This window comes from Apodemus sylvaticus, chromosome 11 (genome assembly GCF_947179515.1).
Source record: "Apodemus sylvaticus chromosome 11, mApoSyl1.1, whole genome shotgun sequence".
Taxonomy (NCBI): domain Eukaryota; kingdom Metazoa; phylum Chordata; class Mammalia; order Rodentia; family Muridae; genus Apodemus; species Apodemus sylvaticus.
This window is the reverse complement of record NC_067482.1, coordinates 22,233,103-22,256,876: the sequence shown is the minus strand read 5'-3', so window position 1 is coordinate 22,256,876 and position 23,774 is coordinate 22,233,103. Positions and strand designations below refer to the sequence as shown.

Sequence of the window (23,774 nt, the reverse complement as noted above, 5' to 3'; positions counted from 1 at the left end):
ATTGTGTGTGTGTGTGTATGTGTGTGTGTGTGTGTGTGTGTGTGTGTGTGTGTGTGTGTGTATGGAGAGTCTTGCCTTTTCCATGAATATAATGGGATTGCTTTAAGTTTTTCTCCATTGAATTTGATATTGGCTGTTAGTTTGCTGTATATTACTTTTATTATGTTTACCTATGGACCTTGAATTCCTTATCTCCCCAATACTTTAAATGAAGGGGTGTTGTATTTTGTCAAAAGTTTTCTTAGCATTTAATGATATAATCATGAGAATTTTTTATTTGAGTTTCTTTATATAGTGAGTTACATTAATATATTTTTATATATTGAATCAACCTTGATCCCTGGGATGAAGGCTACTTTATTATGGTGAATGATGGTTTTGATACATTCTTTGGTTCAATTCCCTAGAATTTTACTGAGTATGTTTGCATTGATATTCATAAGCAAATTTGGTTGGAAGTTTTCTTTATTTCTTGTGTCTTTGTGTGGTTTAGATATCAGCATCACTGCAGGATTTATTTGTTTTCTTTTTACATACCTTTATCTATTTACCTGTGTTTTCTTATTTGTTTTTCAAAGAGTTATTTATATCCTCTTTGAATGACTAGATTATGTTCATGGGATAGGATTTTAGGTCAGTATCCTGGTTTTCAGGTGTGTTCAGATATCCAGGGCTTGTTGTGGTGGCAGAACTGGATTCTGGTGAAGTATATTGGTTTCTGTTGCTTATATTCTTGTGCTTGGCTCTTGCCATCTGGTGATCTCTGATGTTAACTGATCTAGGTTTCTCTGTCTGGAGTATACCTTCTCTGTCCCTAGGTTGCTGCAGGTCTCCTGGGAGGCCTTCAGTCTATGGAGTCTGTTTCCTAGTTACAGCAGATCTCCTGGAAGGCCTTCAGACTGTGAGGCCTTTAGAGGGGCACACAAGCTGATGATGTGTTTCCCTTTGCAGCAAATCTTCTTGGAGGCCTTTAGACTGTGGGTTCTTTACAAAAACAGACAGGCTGATGACTTTCCATGGTGGAAGGCTCAGGCTAGGGGGGAGCAGTAGATTGAGTGGAAGGGATGGGTCCTGAGTCTGCTGGACTCCACAGTGTTCCCAGCTGCTGATTTAGGAGGGTCACTTACGTGTTGGCTTGAGTTCAGCAGATCACCTGGGGTCTTCAGACTCTGGGGTCTTCAGAGGGCCAGATAAGCTGATGTTTTTCCATCAACAAGGTAATGGTCATTTCCTTATCAGCTTTGAGTGGTGCAAGTTATATTTTAACTTTTTGGCTAATGCTTCTTGCACAAAAGCTCAAGAAGTGACAGAGGGGATCACACTGAACAGAAGGACTTTGATTTTTCAGGATGCCTGGGAAGTGGATTTCTATTGTGCTGATGCTGCAGATAAGTTGCTGCTTCAGATCTGCAAAGTGTGGGAAGGTGTTGGTGTGGCCAGTGGAATACAGTCACTGGATGAATATAAAGATAATACTGGAAGAGCTTGTACAGAAGGGCCATGAAGTCACTGTTATAAGACCTTCATCTTCCATCTTACTGGATCCCAAAAAATCACCTGACCTTAAATTTGAAACTTTTCCTACAACTTTCAGTAGTGATGACATGGAAATTATGTTTGCAAGAGTTGTGGATACATGGACTTATGAGATTCCAAGAGATACATGCTTATCATATTCTCCTTTACTTCAAAAACTGTTTGATATATGCTCTGATTTTTGTCAAAGTCTTTGTAAGGATGCTGTTTTAAACAAAAATCTCATGAAAAAACTCCAGGAATCCAAGTTTGATGTCCTTTTCTCAGATGCCATTTGTCCCTGTGGGGAGCTCATAGCTGAACTGCTCCAGATTCCTTTTCTCTATAGTCTTCGCTTCTCTCCTGGCTACACAATGGAAAAGTACAGTGGAGGACTTCTACTCCCTCCCTCTTATGTACCTGTTATTCTGTCAGGATTAGGTGGGCAAATGACATTCAAAGAGAGGGTAAAAAATATGATATGCTTGCTTTATTTTGACTTTTGGTTCCAGACATTTAGGGAGAAGGAATGGAATCAGTTTTACAGTAAAACTTTGGGTAAGTTATGTTTCACTTTATAGGCTAAATGATCTAAGTTTCACATGCATGTAAAGATACATTTCCATTAGGTGCAAAGTGAAGTTGTTTTTTACAGGTGATCAAATGTAATTATATTAGCTAAGAAACTGTCTGTAAAACCTCGTATTATTGATCACATAGAAGAAAGTAGCAGTCCTGATAAAAGATATTCTGGTTAGCTATAGAGTTACATAGAGATTCAATTACATAGTTCCTAAGTAATTTTTTTTATCTCATTTACTACAAACATTTCCTTTGATTTAATAATATTCTAACCAGTTACCCAAATCTTGATTCATTTAAAGTATGACATATGCATACACACACACACACACACACACACACACATACATACAAAAATATGTGTGTGTGTCTGTGTATGTGTAATATTGAAGAATTTTTTCTCTTGCCAAGGTCAGTGTAAATTTTTAAAATTAAGATGTGGGGTGTGAGATCATGAATAAAAGTTTAAGAGTGTTTTCTGCTCATTTTTGGTAACTGAGCTCTGCTCCTAGCAGCCACTCATGTCCACTGTTCCAAAATTACCTGTAACTTCACCTTCCACAGACCTGTGGCCCTTTTATGGTATCCACAGGCACTGGTAGGAACTTAGCATACATTCATGCATATAGATACACACATACATAAATGAAAAAATAAATCATGTAATGTTTTCTTTGAATTTCTCAAGTTTAAGAGTAAAACTGAGGTTTCTATCAACTCCAAAGTTCTTCACTGTGTCATTTCATAGCATTGATTACAAATGTGTAAACTCTACAGAAGCATGAATATGCACTCTGTCTGTACTTTGTGATGTCATGTTTTTTGTCTTAAAAATATACCATACTTATGACTGCCCAAAAATTCATATTCTCATAATTTTGAAATATGAGAATATTTCAAATTAATTAATTTTGAAAATATTGTTATTGTTTTTAAAGAATAAGAACATAAATGTGTTAGTAAGAAACAAGGTATGAAGCACTAACCAGAAATCCAGCAATTTATGAACTCCACATTTCCCTTGACAAAAGAAGGAAGAAAGATTAGCTACAAACTGCCATGACCCAAGGAATTCTGGGCAGGGTACAAAGCACGTTGTAACTTTTGTACCTGGAATGTGGGTTTATGCTTGCACAATTCCCTTTGAAGATTTAGAGAGGAGTAAAATGTGTACTTATTTATACAGTGGCTCAGTGGGTTATTTCATTAACTATGGTGTTAATTTATTGAGAAAACTCAAGGTAAGTCCTACTATTTCCTTTAAAAATAAGCCCAAACTTTGATTTACATATATTATATGAGCCACAAATCAATTACCAATGCAAATTATATTACAAATAAATGAATATTATATTTTAAAGGCATATGTTCTAAGTCAAACACATTTTTCCAACACTTTTAAGGCAATATATTTTATACTCTGCATACAGTCCTATCAGCTCTTCTCTGGCTCAATTGCTCATTTTCTTCATCTAGGTAGGCCCACCAACTTATTTGAGACTATGGGAAAAGCAGAAATCTGGCTCATTAGATCCTACTGGGACTTGGAGTTCCCTCACCCAACATTGCCAAATGTTGACTATGTTGGAGGACTCCATTGCAAACCTGCTAAACCCTTGCCTAAGGTAAATACCCTTTTTTATCTCCTCATTTCATTTCATTTCTGGTGAAAGTGATTCTGCATCCCAATGATAGAGACATAAGGGAAGTGGAATTAAGAGTCCTGCTAAGTAGGAGCTTGATAAACTCAGGAAAGAACATGATAAAACTGGAAAATCAGTGAGTTAAATTAAGTCATACAGGGAACTAGAATGATGAGCCATTGGTTAGAATCATTACCAAGCCATGAAGTCATGAATTTAAATTCCCAATGCATACATAAAAAGTTGAGTGTCCTGGCACAGTATGACTTACCAACTGAGGTTGCAGAAACAGGTTACTACTGAAGTTTACTGAATATAGACCAGATATAAATGGTAAGGTTCATGTTCAATGGCAGACAGTCTCAAAATACCACTTTAAAGACTGAAAGAGAGGACATCTGTTTTTAACCTTTGGCACCCATGTGCTAAAACAAAGGCAGGGAAGACTATAGGCACCACCAATCTCCAATACACACACACACACACACACACACACACACACACACACACACACACGCACACGCACACGCACACGCACACGTGCACACACACACACATACACATACACACACATGCACAGGCACATGCACACACTCATACACACAGGTACACAGACATACACATGCACACACACACACACACACGCACAGAGAGAGAGAGAGAGAGAGAGAGAGAGAGAGAGAGAGAGAGAGAGTAGTTAATTCAGTTAAATTCAATACATCAAAAAGTTTCAGTAATCCAAAAGCTGTGATTATCATGTATGAGGTAATTATTTTTTATCCACAGAAAAAACATTGACATAGTTTCTGTTCCAAAGAAAGATCTGTGCAGGTTATCTTTGAAAATACTCTTAATTATACACAATATTAGAAAATTATTCCATGGTATTTATATACCCTGCAGTTATGATTATTTTGTAAAGACTCAAACATTTAATTCATTATGGTAGGAAATTTGTGTTAAATACCACATATGTTCATACTATAACTTAGATATTCTTTCATCAAACACTAAATAATAATGTTAAATCAGCCATCATAAGAAAAAAATAAAACAGGAAGGAAAATTTATACTTTCTGAAATAGGATGAAAATGTAGTGATGTTACAATTTCACAAATATTTCTCATACTACACTTGCACTCCTGATCTTTTAATTCACCAGAAGAAAATAGGAAGGACATTTCTTGCAGATGTGTGAGTAGATTTTTGTACTGCTGCCTGTAACATTCAAGGTGTTTGACTGTGACAGTTCTGTCTTTTGTATGTTTTAATATTATATTCTAAAAACTCCTGAGAATACTTCAGTTTTTATTCCTCTCGGGTTTTTTTTTTTTTTGTAAGAGTTTCATGAGTGATTTTTCAACTACTGTTATAGTGTGATAGAACAACTTCTTTCTTCTAAGGAAATGGAAGAATTTGTCCAGAGCTCTGGAGAGCATGGTGTGGTGGTGTTTTCTCTTGGGTCAATGGTCAGAAACATGACAGAAGAAAAGGCCAACACAATTGCATGGGCCCTTGCGCAGATTCCACAAAAGGTGAGGTAAAGTACTCATGGGAGGCAACTCTATACTGAGTTTATAAAAGTTGTTGGAAGTTCTGAATCTTGAAATGACAGTGCGGAACCAAAAGGTTTAAGTAAGCTGTAATCGATCTCAGTCAATTTAAAAATAGATACACACAAGGGATATTACAATGCTATAGAAGGTGTCCTGGTTACAAGTACCTTGGATATGAACATTGTAACTACTGTGGACACATTCTGAAATGCTGACATTATGATACCATCACTTTCAATGTGCAAGCAGAGCAAATTCTTCAGTCACTCGTTCCATTTGTCAATTATTTAAGTCACTGCATAGGTAAGATTTTTTTCAGTGAAGAGTTAACTTGTATTATTTTTTCTAGCACATATTTAAAATGTTTCAAATGTAACACAAGTTTGCATTCCAAAGGTGATGTAGGTCTGTTGGGTGTGCAGTTAAAAGCGTGGTTTAAAGAAAGAAGGAGTACAAGACTTGAGTACACTTTTAGCTAACTGAAAGAAAGAGAATTTTTAAAAGAAAGCTTACATTTATAAGCTCCCTGCCCGTATTTGTAGAAGAAATATCTACAGGAAAGGGGGAGGTGAGTGCTGTGATTCCAATCATCTCTGTGCATCAGAACCCAAGAAACATGTGTCTCTGCTTCTAACCAGTCTGAATGAAAATCAGAGCATTCAAGGAAGAAATACAAATATAGGAGAGTCCATGAGAATCCGATGTGAAAAAAGTATCAGATGAACAGGTCAACATGGCAAACTACAAAGTGATATAATTTGAATCTTTGAAAATGTATATGTCTTAAGTTTTATTTTGGAAATGCTTTTCCTAATTAATCACAATATAATTTTGGTATGATCCAATACTTAATTGATTCAGTTACAAAGAAAATACATTTTATATGTGAGGATAGTGGTCCATTTTATAAGAATGGTCTGAGAATTCTAGTACTAGCACATATAATGGGCATGGACTTGTAACTATTTTGTCTGTCATAAAAATTCTGCTCTCTGCAGTAAAAGCTTTGAAAGTTTTCATAAGGACTACATACACATAAATAGGTCTAATACAGTGTTGTTAGATTTTGGGGAGATTTCGATAGCCATATCTCTTGTGATCTCAAATTGTTTGCAAAAGACTGCAAAAACTTGTTGCACAGAATAATAATCTCATCTTATCTGATTCATTTTCAATCCAGGCCCCAAATAAGATAAGAATTTCAGAACTCCCAGACAAACCCCATAGGATGGAGGTGAACGTATATATATTTAATATGTATTTGCTATAATTAGTGAATGTCTAAGCTACAGAAATGTCTCAGTACATAAAATATTTTCAATGCACTGTGAGCAGCTCAGTTTGAATCCCCCTAATCCAGATGAAGTCTGACATGGTATTGTATGATTCTATGGCAATAGTACCTTCATAGAGAGAAGGAAGAAATAGAATTCCTGGACTTTTGTGGACCAGGAATAGAAAAAATCAACAAGCAAGAAATTCTGTCTAAAATAGGAAAGGCTTACAATTGAACATCTGAGGTAGCCTTTTCCATGTCACACACTCACGTTGGTACATATAAACATGAATTTGCACACATCAAATGGCTCACCCATGCTCCAACAAATAAAGAACACATAGGGAGGGAGATAGACAAAAAGTTGGGAATAGGGAAAGAAAGTTTTAATCTTGGTGATTATTGCAGTAATGTGGCTGCTCAATCAAACTTTATATGCAAATTGTCTAGCCATTAGTGACTAGAGATTTACAGGCCTCCATTAATATTCGTAGAATCCCAAAGCAAAATTGATTACTCATGAAGAGATAAAATTATACAATTTTGAATTCATGTGAATCAAAAGCGACATTTGATTGCTTTTGAAATCTGAAATACAAAATCAGACCAAATTGGAGCATGGAGAGAGGTCGGGGCACAAAATCTACACAGAGCCATGGACTCCTGACAACTGTTGGCTGTGAGAAGAGTGCAGCCCCTGAGAAGTCAACCATTCTCTTGTGAAAGACCACATACACAAGTATAATTGGAGTGCACAAATCAGTCATAAAATTGTTGTTGTTTTGTTTTACGAATACTAAGTTAGGTTAAAAGGAAAGGGATGATTTAAGGAAGATTGTGGTAGGTAGGAATTAATTTTTAAAAGCATATTTTATGAAATACTTAGGTAAATTAATAAAAAAGAAGTATTTGTTCTTACTTGCTCTGGCCATAATTGTTATTTGGAGTGCAGGTGGAAGTCCATTGAGCATATGATGCAGACAAGTTCTGAACCATTGGTCCACAGGAATTTCTGTACAAAGTGCATGTGTCTATTTGGGTACAGTTGATACATCAGGTTTAATATCTGGTTTTAAAACCTACACTGCCAATGTTCCAGATGAAGGGAAAGACTAATGGCTCATGCAATGTCTGACTTTATTCAGACAATCAGACAATTTATACTCAGAGGGTTAAGAAAGGTCATAGTAGCACAGATCACCTGAGTTTGAGCTCCATCCCATCATAAATATGAGATGCATGTGGTAAAAAACTGTGTTACCACAGATAAACACAAAAGACACTTCAAACACTCTATAGATAACTTTAGCAAGCAGAAGCAGTTAACCAGTGGTGACCCACTCCTATCACACATACTTGGGACAAGGGAAAACATATATCCCTTAAACCATCCTTTGGTTTGAAGAAACTGAGGTCAAAGACTCCTGTACTATTTTTTTCAGAGTTCTCAGAAGCACTCAAAAATCAACTCATGTGACTATATTCCAGGAACACTTTCAGACATCTGCCTCTTTTTAATTTTTTTAACACAGGATATCCAGATTACCTTACCAATTAAATAAATTTTTCTTCATCTTGGTCTCGATGTCGCGCTGGCCTGGGAACTGAAGAAGGAGGGTTCCCGTGCCTAGACTCCTGGTGAAAATGGCGGCATTGTAGAGCTTGGGAAGCTGTCTGGCTCATGCTGTCTTTCTAGAGTACTTCTGCCTAGTCTGCCCATTGCATTTTTGTCTGTGCCATGCCTGGGGCCACCATACGACCCAGGCGAGCAGCTCTGGTGATTAGCTCCAGTAGCAGCCTCTAGCATCCAGCCTGGTAAAACTAACTGGCTGTAGCTTTTTGGGCCAGCCTGGTAAATTAACTGGCTGTTAGCCCTTAGGCCCAGCCTGAATGAACTAACTAACTCATTCCTCCTCCGAGTGTCTCTCTCTCTGAGTAAAAAATATCTACTGCCTCTGGGAGTAAAAAGTGTCTACTGCATTTCTGAGTAAAAAGTATCTACTGCCTCTTGAATCATACCTGGATGAGCTAAAAATGTTGTTTTGCTCAAGGACTCCCTGGGTGGGGCCTGCAGCACAAAAAAGCAGTTCCTCAAAAACTTTCCTTGCTATCCAGGTGGGCCTGAGATAACCTGTCTGCATAACAAGCAAAATCAAGAGTTAATGGCAGAACTGGATTAGCTTGTGGGGGAAGATAGCTATGGAACTAGGTACCAACTCAAGTGTAAATTCTTTCTTGCCCAATATTCATTTGCATGGCAGGGACCTCATAAGGTTTTTCAGATGTAAATATCCTTAGTCTGGGCCCATTGTTCCAGGATCCACCTGCCCTGAAAGGCAAGGACTAGAAAAACAAAAAAGAACTTGCGACTGGAATTTCTGGAATGCCTTTGCGGCCTCCTAAGAATGTTTTTTTTCCCATCATAATTGGAATCATATCAAAATATATCCTGTTGGGAGGTAAATGTAACAGAATTTTTTGCTATAAGATGGATTCTTACATATCTGTATTTGCTTGGTTATACTATGTCCCGGCCATCAGAACTGCCAATTGAGATTTTCAGCTTCTGAATGTAAGAGGAAGTTCCGTTCTTCCCAGGAGACATTTTTTGACCTCTGTCTGTATGAGGTTATTTTTTTATAGGCTTTACTGGGCAACCGCAGCACTGAAGTATCCACACTTTGGTCTTTCTTCTTCTTGAGCTTCATGTGGTCTGTGAATTGTATCTTGGGTATTCTGATCTTTTTGGGCTAATATCCACCTAGTGAATGGATACCATTTGTGGTTTTTTGTGATTGGGTTACCTCACTCAGGGTGGTATTTTCTAGTTCCATCCATTACCCTGAGAATTTCTTGAATTCATTGTTATTAGTAGCTGAGTAGTACTCCATTGTGTAAATGTACCACATTTTCTGTATCCATTCCTCTGTTGAGGGACATCTGGGTTGTTTCCAGCTTCTAACTATTATAAATAAGACTGCAATGAAGATAGTGGAGCATGTGGCTTATTGCCTGTTGGAGCACCTTCTGGGTATATGGCCTTGAGTGTAATCACTGGGTATTCAGGTATTACAATGTGCAATTTTCTGAGGAACTGCCAAACTGATTTCCAGAGTGGTTTTACCAGCTTTCAGTCCCACCAACAATGGAGGAGTATTTGTCTTTCTCCACATCCTCTCTAGCTTCTGCTGTCCCCTGAGTTTTTTTATCTTAACCTTTTTTACTGGTGTGAGGTGGACTCTCAGGGGTGTTTTGACTGCATTTCTCTAATGATTAACAATGTTGAACATTTCTTTAGGTGCTTCTCAGTTATTGGGTATTCCTCACTTGAGAATTCTTTCTTTAGCTCTGTACCCCATTTTTAATAGGATTATTTCATTCTCTGGAGATGAACTTCTTGAGTTCTTGCATAGTTTATCTCACTTGTCTTGAAGGGATGGAAAATATGGCCTGACTCTGGTGACCCCAGGAAATCAGGACTTTAAAATGCTATCTCAATTTGTTAAAAAGAAACTAGGTAAAAGGTCACATTCCAGAGCCCGCCCTTTGTTTAGACCTAGCAGAAAGGCCTTTAATAGGTGACCCTGGCCCCATAGGGTAACTGGAAATGGGCTAAGCTTATCTTCTGTAAACTTACACCATTACCCCTAAGCAGGAGTTCACGCAGCTGTAGACATTATAGGAAATTAATTGGTTCACTGAGTGCGGGCTCCGATAATTTAAACTGATTGGACTAAAAACTATGGAGTGCTACAAGTCAATTGGCTCCAATTTTGCGGGCTCTCCATGCTAAGAAATGATTGGTTTGTGATTCGCGGGCTTTGTCGTAAACTTATAAAAGCTGTCTCAATTCGGCACTCGGGGTCCATAGTCCTCTGACCCTGTGTGGTACACGGCTATGGAACCCAGAATTCTGGAAATAAAGAAATCCTCACGCTATTGCATCGAGACCATTTCTCGCGAGTGATTTGGGTGTCTCCTTCTGGGGTGTGGGGTGCTGGGGCACCCTCGGTTTTTGGGGTCTTACATTCTAACTGGGATATCATTTTGTGCATGAATTCCAATAACATTAAGGTATAGGTGTTGATGTTTGCATCGTGGAGAGGTAAAGATAATCAGTTAACACATCAGCTTGTTTACTTTGTTCTGCAGTAAAACCAGCGATTTTAGAGTGTACAAAAATGGGAGTAGTAAACTCTGGATGAGTGCAGATTTAACGATTTGTTTTAGATCCTGGAGTAATGGGAGCATGATGTGAAGATGAAATTAAAAGTTTCCTATTCGACTATAACATTCTGTGTTTGAAACGTGAAAACTCCATAGAGTTCCGTAACTCTTTTCAAAACTGATTATTAGATAGGTATAAAATAATACAACAAGGAATATATCCATATAATTGTTGACATTAGATCCTCCACTGATTTAATAATTGAGCAAGAAGAGAAAGACATGCAGTTGGCATTTTATGGCTCCATCAAGCAAATAAATCCATTCCAAAGATTTATTTTCTAATGCTAAAATACCTATAGGAGACATTTTAGTGGGGGGAAAAAGTAAATGAAAAGAGTGTAAATGAGCAATATGAAACAGAAATGCCACTTTTACTTTGGATTCAAAGAGCTGTAATTCTCCATATTTATTTGTAGATAAAATAAAAAATTATCCAATGTAATCTGTCCTTTCAGAGATTTAAACAATTGACCAGTGATTAATTGAGTATTCTTAAGGTAGTAGGGAGGGAGGCTGAAGAGATGACTCAGTGGTTAAGAACACTGGCTACATCTCCAGAGTATCTTCTTTCAATTTCAGTACCTATATGCAGTTTTACAAGTGCCTGTATCTCCAGTTCTAGTGGATATGGGAAACACACACACATACACATGCACCACAGACAGACAGGTAGAACACCAATACACATCAAACCAAAAGTATACACTTATTAATAGTACCATGTAGGGAATTATCACTTCCTAATAAATTTTGAAAAATTTTTAATATCCTGTCTAACTGACATTTTCATGGGTATTAGCACATGTTCTTGTTAAAAAGTTTCCCAGATATTATGCTATGCCTGATCTTTGTACATTTTCCATGTGATAATAGGATGGTTTTTATGAAGCTATACATAAAACTATACACACATTGCTATATACATATTGTAGCTCTTTCTCCCTGGAGGTGACTAGCAGAATATCATCTATATAATAAATACTATAATCTGAGGGATGACCTGCCTCAAAAGCTCTGAAAACTTTCCTACCTGGTATTGGAACATAGTAGAGGATTTTTGCTACACCTAATATAATACAATCCATTCATAGTGAAACTGGAGTTTTCTATGTTTGAGTGAAGAAAAAGAAAAGGTTATATACCTACTTTATTATCAAAGCAATCAGGTATAGTGAAAACAGTTTTTCAAATCCAAAAATAAAAAATGAAAAATTGAAAACCAGTCTTTAGCAATAGCTGTTAGTGTAAATCAAGGCTGTAAGACTCCTATTGGCCACATGGTGGCATTAAGATTTCATAGGTCAATCTCTACTTACCATATTATTGTTTAACTACAAAAGCAAGAGAATTTCATGGAGAAAAGGATAGATTTTTTCCCCATTCTTCAGCTGTTGTTTGACTACTGGTGAGGAGCCTATAACGTTACTTTAGAAATGTGTCTTTGAAGTGTTCACACAGACAAACTAAATTTTTATATAACTTTTGGCTACAATGAAATACCCAATCCATGCTTGTGATATTGTTTATGTGAGAATATAGGTTCCATACTCCTTTGCTACCCTTAGTCCATTTTCTTTTTGATATCACAATCTTTTATACACTCTAATTTTCTTTAATCTTGTTAGAGCTCATACTTCCCAACTCTATCAGAGTTGGGCTAATATACCATTCAGGTGGCCACTCTTTAGTGGCAATAATAGAAATGTCAGTTCCAGAATCAATAAATTCTATAAATGCTTTTTTATTTTCTTTTGAACCCAATAATGGCGCACCATTTTCCTTTAATAAAGTGCTTAAAACTACAGTTTTATTTGAACTACAGAATCATCCCGAATGGAGCACTGACTTTTTTTTTTCATGAAGAAATTATATAAATAATAATAATAATTGTGCAAATTTTCTTCTGTCTTTTAATTTCCAATTAGTAGGTACTGTGATATGAGTCCTATTTTCCCTGTATAACTTTCATCAATTTCTCTGTATGAACTATGATTCCTTTCATGAATAAACCACTGTGACCCAAATTGTCTAGCTGCTCTGGGAATATTAGGTGCTGGAAACCTGTGTGTCACTTAAAAGGACATAGAAGTGGGGAAATGGCAATGCTATAGGACAAGGATTATCAATACCATCACTTTCTAGAATAGTAGCTTGTAACAAAGAATTGATTGGTTACAATCTGAAGCTGACATAAATGCTATTGTTTTTACATTTAAACCCTTACATTGTAACTTCAGAAGGTCCAAAGCTCTTTCTTTCTATCTTTCTTTGTGCCTTGATTAATTCTTGGTGATCTTCATGGTCATTATGAAAAGTAACTGTTTTCATAAGAACACTTGAATTTATCCTCACTTTGCTTGTTTTAAGTAGCATCTTTGAGTCTTCCTGTGAAATCCTATAAGACTCTAAGGGACCTTGTATATTTTCTATATAACTATATGTGAAGACATATTCCTTATCAGTTTTCTTGCAGGCAGCCATAGCTACATTCCTAACATGTAAGGAGGCTGAATTAGGTAAATTATGCATCTGATAATATCTGTTGATACCCATATACCAATCCCTGCCAGCATTTCATTGTGATGTCTCAAGAATTACTCCTCAGTCCTAGGGGGCAATCTTTTTCTTTGGCTTTATCTGTAAGGCCCATTTGCAAGTAAAGAAATTGGAAAGGGCTAAACATCACTTTAACAATTACATGAAAATCCTATGGCAAACATTGCGCATTATTGCTGCAACCAAAACAATATTCATAACTATATGGAGTATTAGGTCCATAGGAAGCACAGGCCTTTTTAACATATTTCATAACATCCATATCTAATTCCTGATAAACATTTTGATATTATTGAAATTTCATGGGAAACACAAGCACAGCTCATGAGTCCAGGGAGGAATTAATAAATGAATTTGTTTTCCTTGCCACACCCTTAATCACCTAGCTTGTAAACTTAGCATTTTCATAGGCTCTCCCAAATCCTCATCGAAAAGTGGTGAGATTCAATGTTACATTGGTGATAAAATCATATTTCAGGATAATCAGGAATCCATCTCCTGCATAGTTATTAATGGCACTGTTTTTACTTTTGATTTTGCCTATCCTGAGAAGATCATCTTCTTGCCTATTTTACTAATTTAATGTAGGATAATCCAGTTTATATTCATGCAAGGAATCAGTTGTGTCTTCCTCATAATTATTTACCTGCTTCTCTTTGTTAAGTATTTTTGAAAATAGTCTAAAGCAATGCCCATGTGACCCAAAATTGAAAGAGGATCCTTTCCATCTTGTTTATATCCTTTTTCAATATTCATTCAGACTCTGTCCCATACATCTTCATTTAAAGTGACATCTGCAAACTAGGGATTATAAGCAGAAGCAATTTGAAATCAATCTAGTAGTTGATACATGTGCTCCTGTTTTTTTTTTTTTTTAAATAATTCACAATCACAATGTAAAGCAAAGCCTTCCCTGTTTTCTGCCCCATTATTCCCATTCACTCATTTCTGTGAGGGTCCTCAATCTCCTATCATGAAGACAACCTTAAGTCCCCCTTCAGGACCACTTGTCACAGCTCCAGAGACAGTGAGACCTGGTAGAATGGAGTTGAAAAATGAATCAGACTAAAATCTCATAAAATGACCAGCTTTATTCAGACAATCAAATAATGCATACTTCAAGGGTTTGCCAAAATCATCTGAGTAAAGATCACATGATTTAAAGCTGTGTACAATCACAATGACAGAACATGTATGACAAAAACATGTTTTCCATAGAGGAACATGAAGGACAGTTTAAACACTATTTGAATGACAGTAGCAAGCGGCATGCAATGCTATATGGACTTACTCCTATCTGCTACCTGGGAAGTTGGCATATACATGTACCAAGACAATCTTGTGTTTTGAATAAACTGAGGTCACAAGACTTAATCTGTTTTCAGAAATCTACTGACATGACTCCTTCCAAAATTGTGTTCTAACACTATGTTGTACACCATTACTCCCTGGATGGGCCAGATGATGCCATATTCCTATTGGCAAACACAATGACATCAGTTCTAAGAACTCCATTCAGAGAGAATTGTGAATGGAGAATATTTGCCATAAGGAAATAATAAAAAAAAATTGAAAATCATTAAAAAAATAACCTAGAACAAGAGGATAGAAATAAACAAAACTCTTGGCACACTCTTGTTATGCATAGCCCTGGGACTAATTGTATTTAATGCTAATTCTCTTCTCCTATGAGGGACTTTGAACAAGGAATGAATCAGCACTTAAGTGATTTCCTGTAAACTGGATTCCCAACTTAATTTATAAATAAAGGCTAGAGCCAGTGATTTGGCTGAAGGAGAAGAAGGTTTGTGGTGAGAAGGAGAGAAAGAGAAGATGATCAAAAGGAGAAGGTTTTCAGTGAGAAAGAGAGAAAGAAGAAGGTTTTGGATGAGAGAGACAGAAAGAAGAGAAGAAGGTTTTGGATGAGAAAAAGAGAAAGAGGAGGAGGAGGAGGAAGAGGAGGAGAAGGAGAAAAAGGTTTTGGGTACAAAGAGAAAGCAAGGAGGAGGAGAAGGTTTTGGGTGAGAATGAGAGAATGAGGAGGAAGAGTAGGAGGAGAAGGTTTTAGGTGAGAAGTAGAGAAAGAGAGTATGTGGAGGAGAAGAAGATCTTGGGTGAGAAGGAGAGAAAGAGAGGACGAGAGGAGAAGGTTTTTCATGAGAAGGAGAGAAAGAAAGAATGAGGAGGAGGTTTTAGGTGAGAGGAGAGAAAGAGAGAATGAGAAGAAAGTTTTGGGTGAGGAAAGAAAGAAGGATGAGGAGGAAGTAAGGAAGGTTTTGGGTGAGAAGGAGATAAAGAGAGAGGAGAAGGAGATTTTGGAAGAGAAGGTTTTGGGAGAGGGAGAGAGGAGAGAGAATAGGAGAAAATGGAGCTGAGGGTTTTTTGTTTTGTTTTGTTTTGTTTTGTTTTTGTTTTTGTTTTTATTTTTATTTTTTTGAGAGGGAGAGAGAAGCAGAAGCCCATAGCTTGGAGATACTGCGAGTAATAAAGAGTCTCATAGATGGGAAAGATGGTAGTGTAATAGTAAATCTGCCCAATTTGGGGACGAGCTTTCCCCATATTAATATTTCATATTAATTGAATTGTGTTTTCATTGCTGGGGCACATTTGGGTTGGAGATTTACCACAATGCACACTTGCTCATTCTTTTAAGAATTCCCATTGCTCACCTCTTCTGAATTGGTGGTCTATCCTATGGGAAGTATTTAGCTAAGTTTTCACTTTAAAAAGCTACATTTTTAATTATTTTTCTTTGGAAATTCTAATAACATTATTTCTCCACTTCAATTCCTCCCTCCAAACAATCTCATATCTATACCCTTTATCTCTTTCAAAATCATGGCATCACTTATTAATTTCTGTTACACACACACACACACACACGTGCACATACACGTATATATACTTAAATATAACCTGCTCAGTCTTTACAATGTCAAATTTGTCTCTACCAACACAGATTTTCTAACATTTAACAGGTTCTTTGGAGATTTGATGGCAAAAAACCAGCCACCTTAGGACCCAATACCAGACTCTACAAGTGGCTTCCCCAAAATGATCTTCTTGGTAAGACTCTGCAAAACAATTCATTAATCATGACTGACTCTCTCTGATTCCTATCCTTGTTGACTTCAAAATTTGCATATTATGCTAAGTGAATTGATTATTTATTTACGAAAACAATTTCTGAAATGTACTTCAAGTTTTTAAACACTCATTTTTTTTTTTATCTTATCTACTGTGGGCTTCCTGTGTTCCACACAGGAACTAGAAGTTTATATTAAATAGTTCAAGTCTCAAGTCACACAAGTCTCTATAAATTTAGGTTTTTCTTGCTCTGAGAAAGAAAGGAATTTCAGTGAGGTTAAGAGTACAACAATCTTCATAAAGAAAGTCTCCTTTCAGTTCTTCATAGTATACATGTCTCTATTTCTAAGACTGCTCATTAATATTAATCTTAATTCATCTTCTTCTAGGCCATCCAAAAACCAAAGCCTTTGTAACTCATGGTGGAGCCAATGGACTCTATGAGGCAATCCATCATGGAATCCCTATGATTGGCATTCCTTTGTTTGGAGAACAACATGATAACATTGCCAACATGGTGGCCAAAGGAGCAGCTGTTACATTAAATATTAGAACGATGTCAAGGTCAGATTTGTTCAATGCACTGAAGGAGGTCATAGGCAATCCTTTGTGAGTATCACACACTTTAGAAGTGTGATTTATTTATTTGTTTGTCTGTTTATTTATTTATTTATTTGGTTAGGTTTCCATTCATTGCCCTTTGTGAAGGACAAATGAGAAAGAATTATCCTGAATGTAAAAATAAAGGTAGAAACAGAGAGAAATTAGGGCAAGTTTCTGTGTATAGTTTATATCTTCCTTTACTTATTTTTTTTAATTCCATGTGTACTTTACATTTCTTTGCTATGTAAGTAATACCATCTTAAATATAAAGTCCTTCTGCTTCTTTGTCCTCACTGCATGTGCCATCGAATCTGGCCAGTTTTTCGTTTCAAAATTTTTAGTAAAGAAATTGGTCAGAGCTTTAAAGATAGTACAAAACACATAGCCAATGAATGAAAACAAATGAAATACTAAGCGTGGTGTCAGAAGGATTACCCAGAAAAGGTATAGGAAAATATTACAATGGAGAAACCTGAAATGTTATAAAATAAATATGCAACTTTTATGGCAGTTATGATTTGCATCATTGAAATAAGATAGATATGAACATAAAATTAAGCATATAGTTGGATGTATAACTGTTCAACCCAGTATTTTAGGATAAAAGTGAGAACCTATTAGAGTAAAGCAAATGAATAGGTCCATGACCATTTTTATATATGATTTGATAGTTAATAGCATCACTGTTTTGTGCTTTGTCAACATTCTTTTTGCTATTTTTACATTTCCCTCCTCATCTTGTTCCCCCCTCAGGCCATCTTCCCTTCTTCCCATATCCCTTACCAAATCTGTTAAATTCTGCTATTTCCTTTCATTGCCGTCACACCATCTTCTGTATTTAACTCCCTCTTCATCTCTATAAAAATATCTCCTCTTCCCATTCCTCCATCAGATACATGTAATTCTAAATTTAAATAACTAAAATATGCATATAAATAAATGAAGATGATTTAATGAGAGGAAATACACAAGTTTCCTATTGTATTTTGTAAACAGTAGAAGAGTAAGCTACCACCATTGCATTTGCTACCTGTTGTGCTACATAAACTGATATTTGGTCCTGGTGACTCATGTCTCTGAGTCACATTTCTCATTTATGTACTCATAAATAATCTTTTCAACAATACAGTCAAATACACCTCTATGTTTCAGTGTGAAATGTTGACAAATCTTACTTATTTTTTTTAAATTGGCATTTTTTAATTATTTATTTTATTTACATTCCTAATGTTGTCCCACCACTGGACCCCGACTCCCATAGTCCTTAAACCCATCCCCCATCCCCTTTGCTTCTGAGAGAGTGCTCACCCCCCCCCACCCACACATCAATCAACCCCCTCTACACCCCACCTTGGCATCCCCATTCCCTGGAGTATCAAGTCTCTACAGGATTAATCACATCCTCTCCCACTGAAGCCAGATGAGTAAATCCTCTACTACATATGTGCCTGGGGCCATGGACCATTCCTTTTGTGTCTTAGCCTCTAGGACCTTTGAGCATTCCAAGTTAGTTGATACTATTGTTCTTCCTGTGGGCTTGCCGTTCCCTTCAGCTCTTTCAATCCTTCCCCTAACTCTTCCATAGGGGCCCCTTACCTCAGTCCAATAGGTGGAGGCAAGTATCTGTAGATGTCTCAGTCAGCTGCTCCTAGGTCCTCTTAGAGGACAGCCGTGCTAGGCTCCTGTCTGCAAACACAGCACAGCTTAATAGATTTAGGGTTTGGTATCTGCCATGGAATGGATACCAAGTTGGGCCAGTCACTGGATTGGCCATTCTGTCAGTCTCTGCATGATTTTTGTACCTGCATTTCTTTTAGACAGGAACAATTCTGGGTCACAATTTTTGAAGGTTGGTTTGTGACTCTACCTGTCCATCTAGGGTCCTGACTACATACTGGAGGTGGAATCTTCAGGTCCAGTCTCATCTTTGTTAAGCATTTTGGCTAAGGTCATTCCCACTGAGTACTGGGTGCCTCTCAAATCTCAGATCTTGGGGACTTTCTAGAGATTCGCCCCACACCACCTCCACCTCCACCCCACAGCTGCATATTTCCATTCTTTCTCCTGGCCCTTAAGGCTTCATTCTTTTCTCCCTTTATTCGTGATCTGGTCCCCTTTTTCTGCTCCCCCTCCCCTCTCCAACCCAGGTCCCTCTCTTCTCTGTCTTCTGTGATGATTTCCTTGCTGCTACTAAGTTTGACTGCAGCATCTTCACTTGGGACTTTCTCCTTCTTAATCTTATTACAGGTTATGGGTTGTTTCATGGTCATTTTGTACTTTTTGACTAATAAATGTTTATCAGTGCATAGATACCATGCATGTCCTTTTGAATCTCAATTACCTCACTCATGATGATATTTTCTACTTCTATCCATTTGCCTGAAAAATACATATCCTCATTTTTTCTTTTATACTAGAGTTTTTCTTTGTTTAAATTTCAAATGCTACCCCCTTTCCTCATTTCCCCTCAGATAATGCCCTATCTGATACCCCTTCCCCTGCTCACTAACCCTCCCACTCCTGCTTCCCTGACCTGGCAATCCCGTACACTAGGGCAATGAGCCTTCATGGGTCCAAGGGCCTGTCCTCTCATTGATGTCCAACAAGGCCATCTTCTCCTACCCATGTGACTGGAGCCATGGATCCCTTCATGTGTACTCTTTGGTTGGTGGTTAAATCCCTGAGAGCTTTGGGGGTACTGATCGGTTCATATTGTTGTTCCTCCCATGGGGATGCAGATCCCTTCAGCTACTTGGGTCCTTTTCCTAGCGCCCCCATTTGGGACCATGTGTTCAGTTCAATAGTTGGCTGAAATCATCCCCCTCTGTATTTGTCATACACTGGCAGGGCCTCTCTGGAAACAGCTATATCAGGTTCCTGTCAGCAAGCATTTTTTGGCATCCACAATAGTGTCTGGGTTTGTTAACTGAATATGGGACAGATCCCCAGATGGGGCAGTTTCTGAATGGTCTTTCCTTCAGCCTCTGCTCCACACTTTGTCTCCATGTTTCCTCCCATGGGTATTTTTACCCTATGTAATTAGGACCAAAGTATCCACAACTTGGTCATACTTCTTAAGGTCCATTTGGTTTGTGAATTATATCTTTGGTATTCCAAGTTTCTGGGCTAATATCCACTTAACAGTAAGTTCATACCGCATGTGTTCTTTTGTGATTGGGTTACCTCACTAAGGATGATATTTTCTAGTTCCATCCATTTGCCTAAGAATTTCGTGAATTCATTGTTTTTAATAGCTGAGTAGTACTCCATTATATAAATGTACCACATTTTCTGTATAAATTCCTCTGTTGAAGGACATCTGAGTTCTTTTCAGCTTTTGGTTATTATAAATAAGGCTTCTATGAACATAGTGGAGCATGTATCCTTATTATATATTGGAGCAATTTCTGCGTATATGCCTAGGAGTAGTATAGCTGGGTCCTCCAGTAATACTATGTTCAGTTTTCTGATGTACTGTCAAACTGATTTCCAGAGTGGTTTCACCAGCTTGCAATCCCACTGCATTTGATGGAGAAATGTTCCTCTTTCTCAACATCCTTGCCAGCATATGCTGTCCCATGAGATCTTGATCTTAGCTCATCTAGCTATTGTAAGGTGAATTCTTAGGTCACTTTAATTTGTAATTAATTGCATTTTAATGTTGAACATTTAAGTGCTTCTCAGCCATTTGAACTTCCTCTGTTGAAAATTCTCTGTTTAGCTCTTTATCCCATTTTAATTTGGGTTGTTTGGTTTTTTGGAGTCTACCTTCTTGAAATCTTTATATATTTCAGGTATTAATCCTCTATCAGATGTAGCACTAGTGAAGATTATTGGGATACCCCAACACACCAGGAAAGCAAGATTTGGATTTAAAATCACAGGTCATAATGCTGATGGAGGACTTCATGGAGAGCTTCATGAAGGGCATAAGTAATTCCCTTAAAGAGATATAGAACACAAGTAAACAGGGAGAAGCCCTTGAAGAACTAAGGGAAAACACAGGTGACAGAATTGAACAAAGCTATCTAGGATCTAAAGATGGAGGTAGAAACAAAAATCACTGTGATTTTTTAATGACTGTTTTATCTCTTATAGCTATAAAAAGAATGTTATGTTGTTGTCAACTATTCACCATGACCAGCCTATGAAGCCCCTGGACAGAGCAGTCTTCTGGATTGAGTTTGTCATGCGCCACAAAGGGGCCAAGCACCTGAGACCACTTGGAAACAACCTCACCTGGTACCAGTACCACTCTCTGGATGTGATAGGATTCCTGCTTGCCTGTGTGGCAACCATTGTAGTCTTTATTGTAAAGTGCTTCTTGTTTGTTTACCGATTTTTTGTAAAGAATGAGAAGAAAATGAAGAATGAGTAGTGCTTATTGATAATGCACTACATGAATGAGATTTCAGCATCATTCTATGCAATGAACCACCTTCTAAACACTCACTTATCACTTTACAGAAGCACATATTCTTTGAAACTTAGTACCATGTAAAAAGTCATATAATTCTGTGGCTACTGATATGTTATCAACGAATCCTATCTTTTTATTTTAACTTTCAAATTATATAAAGTAAAACAATTTACATGTGTAGAAACATATGAAAAATAAAGATTTACTTGATGGAGTCTTAAAAATCAAAGTGTTATTCTTCTATATTTGAATATTTTCCATTTATCTTTATCTTCAAGACCAATTTTATAACTGTCATATATTTCCAAAATAAAGAGAACAAAAATCAGCTTACTCAGACACTCTAAAGGTGTATGTGTATGTGTGTGTGTGTGTGTGTGTGTGTGAGTGTGCGTGTGTATTTTATGAAGTAGTCTTAATTTTTTTAGTCTGAGGAAAAGAGTGGTTTATTTCAGATACTAGTATTAAATAATATGGAGATATAGACTCTACAGATATTATCAGCAAAAATTAAGTTATCAAAGATTCATTCTATAAAAAGTGCATTAAATAATTCATGTACTTCAGGTACAAGCAATGAATATTCTGAATTAGCACCTAAATAATGTTTTGACTATTGAAAGACAAGTAATTGTGACAAAGACAAGGCTGTTACCTCCATATGTTATAGAAAAATGTTATTTAAAATATACATTCAAGTGTTAAATGTTAATAAAGAATAACATTCTGCTGTTAGGTAAAGAAAATTTTTCAGGGAATTTATTCAGCAGTTTGCAAGGTGAAAATTAAAAGCTGATAAAATAAGTGAGAAACAGGGTTAGAATATGAATTATTGACTATATTGTTGCTGGAATAAAGTGTACTGACAAAAAGCATCCCAAGGGAAAAGCAGAAAACTTTATTTTGAATTGAGGTTACAGATCCTTGGAATGCTGGGAAGGCAAGACTAGATACCAAGAGGAGAAATCTCACTCATCACATCTCAACCACATATTGAAAGCAGATAGAATGAGCAGACAGTGGGGCTAACCTGTGTACTTTCAAATCTTGCTCCAGTGATATACTCCAGGTGCTCAATGTAGCTCCACACCTCAATAGCTGGAATGCAGGTTCTCCCTAAAGCTGTAGCCCAAGTGTGGTACCCATTGGTCAGACAAGTTTGCCTTGTTCTCAAACCCTAAATCAATAAAATTATTTTTAATAATTTTAATTTATTTATTTTAATAATTTAAAATATCAGTATTTTGCTGGCAATTTTAAAAATAATAGAATTCACATTAAAGTTTGTATTATATTAAATTGGTAATAGGTCTTAAAGAAATACATGTACTTCTACATATATACAATCTACTAAAATTAAAACAGGATGAAATAAAAACATTAAACATGTCCATATTGATCAATGAGATTGGACCACTAATAGAAAAAATGTGCCATTGGTGCTGGAATCCCTTAAAATCATTGATCTCTGGCATGAATCCAGTTGAACTTTTGGGTTTGCTTTGTTTTGTTTTTGTGATCATCACCATTTTCTGCAGAGTGTTTCCTCTGAGTGCTCATACATACAATTTTGCAAGATATTTGCAATCCATTCACATTTAGGCAGTGAGAGACCAGTGATTGGAGAGGAAGGAGGAGGAGGAGGAGGAACAGGAGGAGGAGGAGGAGGAGGAGGTAAGAGAAGTGAGAGAAGAGGTTGGGGGAACTCAGGAGTGGAGAGGAATAGACCCAGATATCCAGATGGCTTCAAACATATTTCTGGTGTTTTGGAAAGGTTAGAAAAATTGGGATACGACTTTTATCATTGTAAATTGGCATTATGTAATTTGGAGTTTTATATACATAAATATATTTGGTTAGATATTTAAGTTTTAGAGTTATGCTTTACAAGGTACTTGGGTAAAGATCAGAAGCACAGGAGTTCCACCTATTACAGAGTCTATGGTAGGGTGGTACTCTTTCTTAATTTTAACACAATACAGATTCTGGACATATCTAATTGTAAAAAGATATTGTAAAAACATATTTTAGAGTGTAGAAGAGAATTGTACTGGTGTAGGAGAGTGGCAATAATAGGTTCTTTTCTATGTTCCTGACCTCACCAGCCCCAGGCTATATTTCTAGTATCAAGCATGTTTTCTCCCCTTCTAAGGAAGCTTTAAATGTAATTGGGCAGCTTTTGGTTACCATGAACTTCTGAGAGTCAGTTAGTACACCTTTATATAGATACCTTGACATGCTGGTTGCTGTTATAGATCATAAATGTTACACCACAGCTCCTGCATCTATGGCCCCAGGAGTATTG

General features: G+C 36.9%; 1 protein-coding gene across 1 annotated transcript; it reads left to right on the top strand.

Annotated features, from left to right (window-relative positions):
* Positions 1 to 1,349: 1,349 nt before the first annotated feature.
* Positions 1,350 to 21,427, top strand: LOC127696537 (UDP-glucuronosyltransferase 2B17-like). Its single transcript, XM_052199349.1, has 6 exons — positions 1,350 to 2,073; positions 3,574 to 3,722; positions 5,145 to 5,276; positions 16,338 to 16,425; positions 16,836 to 17,055; positions 21,148 to 21,427. Exons 1-6 carry the CDS (start codon positions 1,350 to 1,352, stop codon positions 21,425 to 21,427), a joined length of 1,593 nt encoding a protein of 530 aa, XP_052055309.1.
* Positions 21,428 to 23,774: the final 2,347 nt, after the last annotated feature.

Excerpts from the sequence above, each read along its gene's own strand:
- LOC127696537 (XM_052199349.1), top strand. The coding sequence starts at position 1,350 with ATGCCTGGGAAGTGGATTTCTATTGTGCTGATGCTGCAGATAAGTTGC. Across the intron at positions 2,074-3,573 it reads GTTTTACAGTAAAACTTTGG|GTAGGCCCACCAACTTATTT; the intron begins GTAAGTTATGTT and ends TTCTTCATCTAG. Across the intron at positions 3,723-5,144 it reads CTGCTAAACCCTTGCCTAAG|GAAATGGAAGAATTTGTCCA; the intron begins GTAAATACCCTT and ends CTTTCTTCTAAG.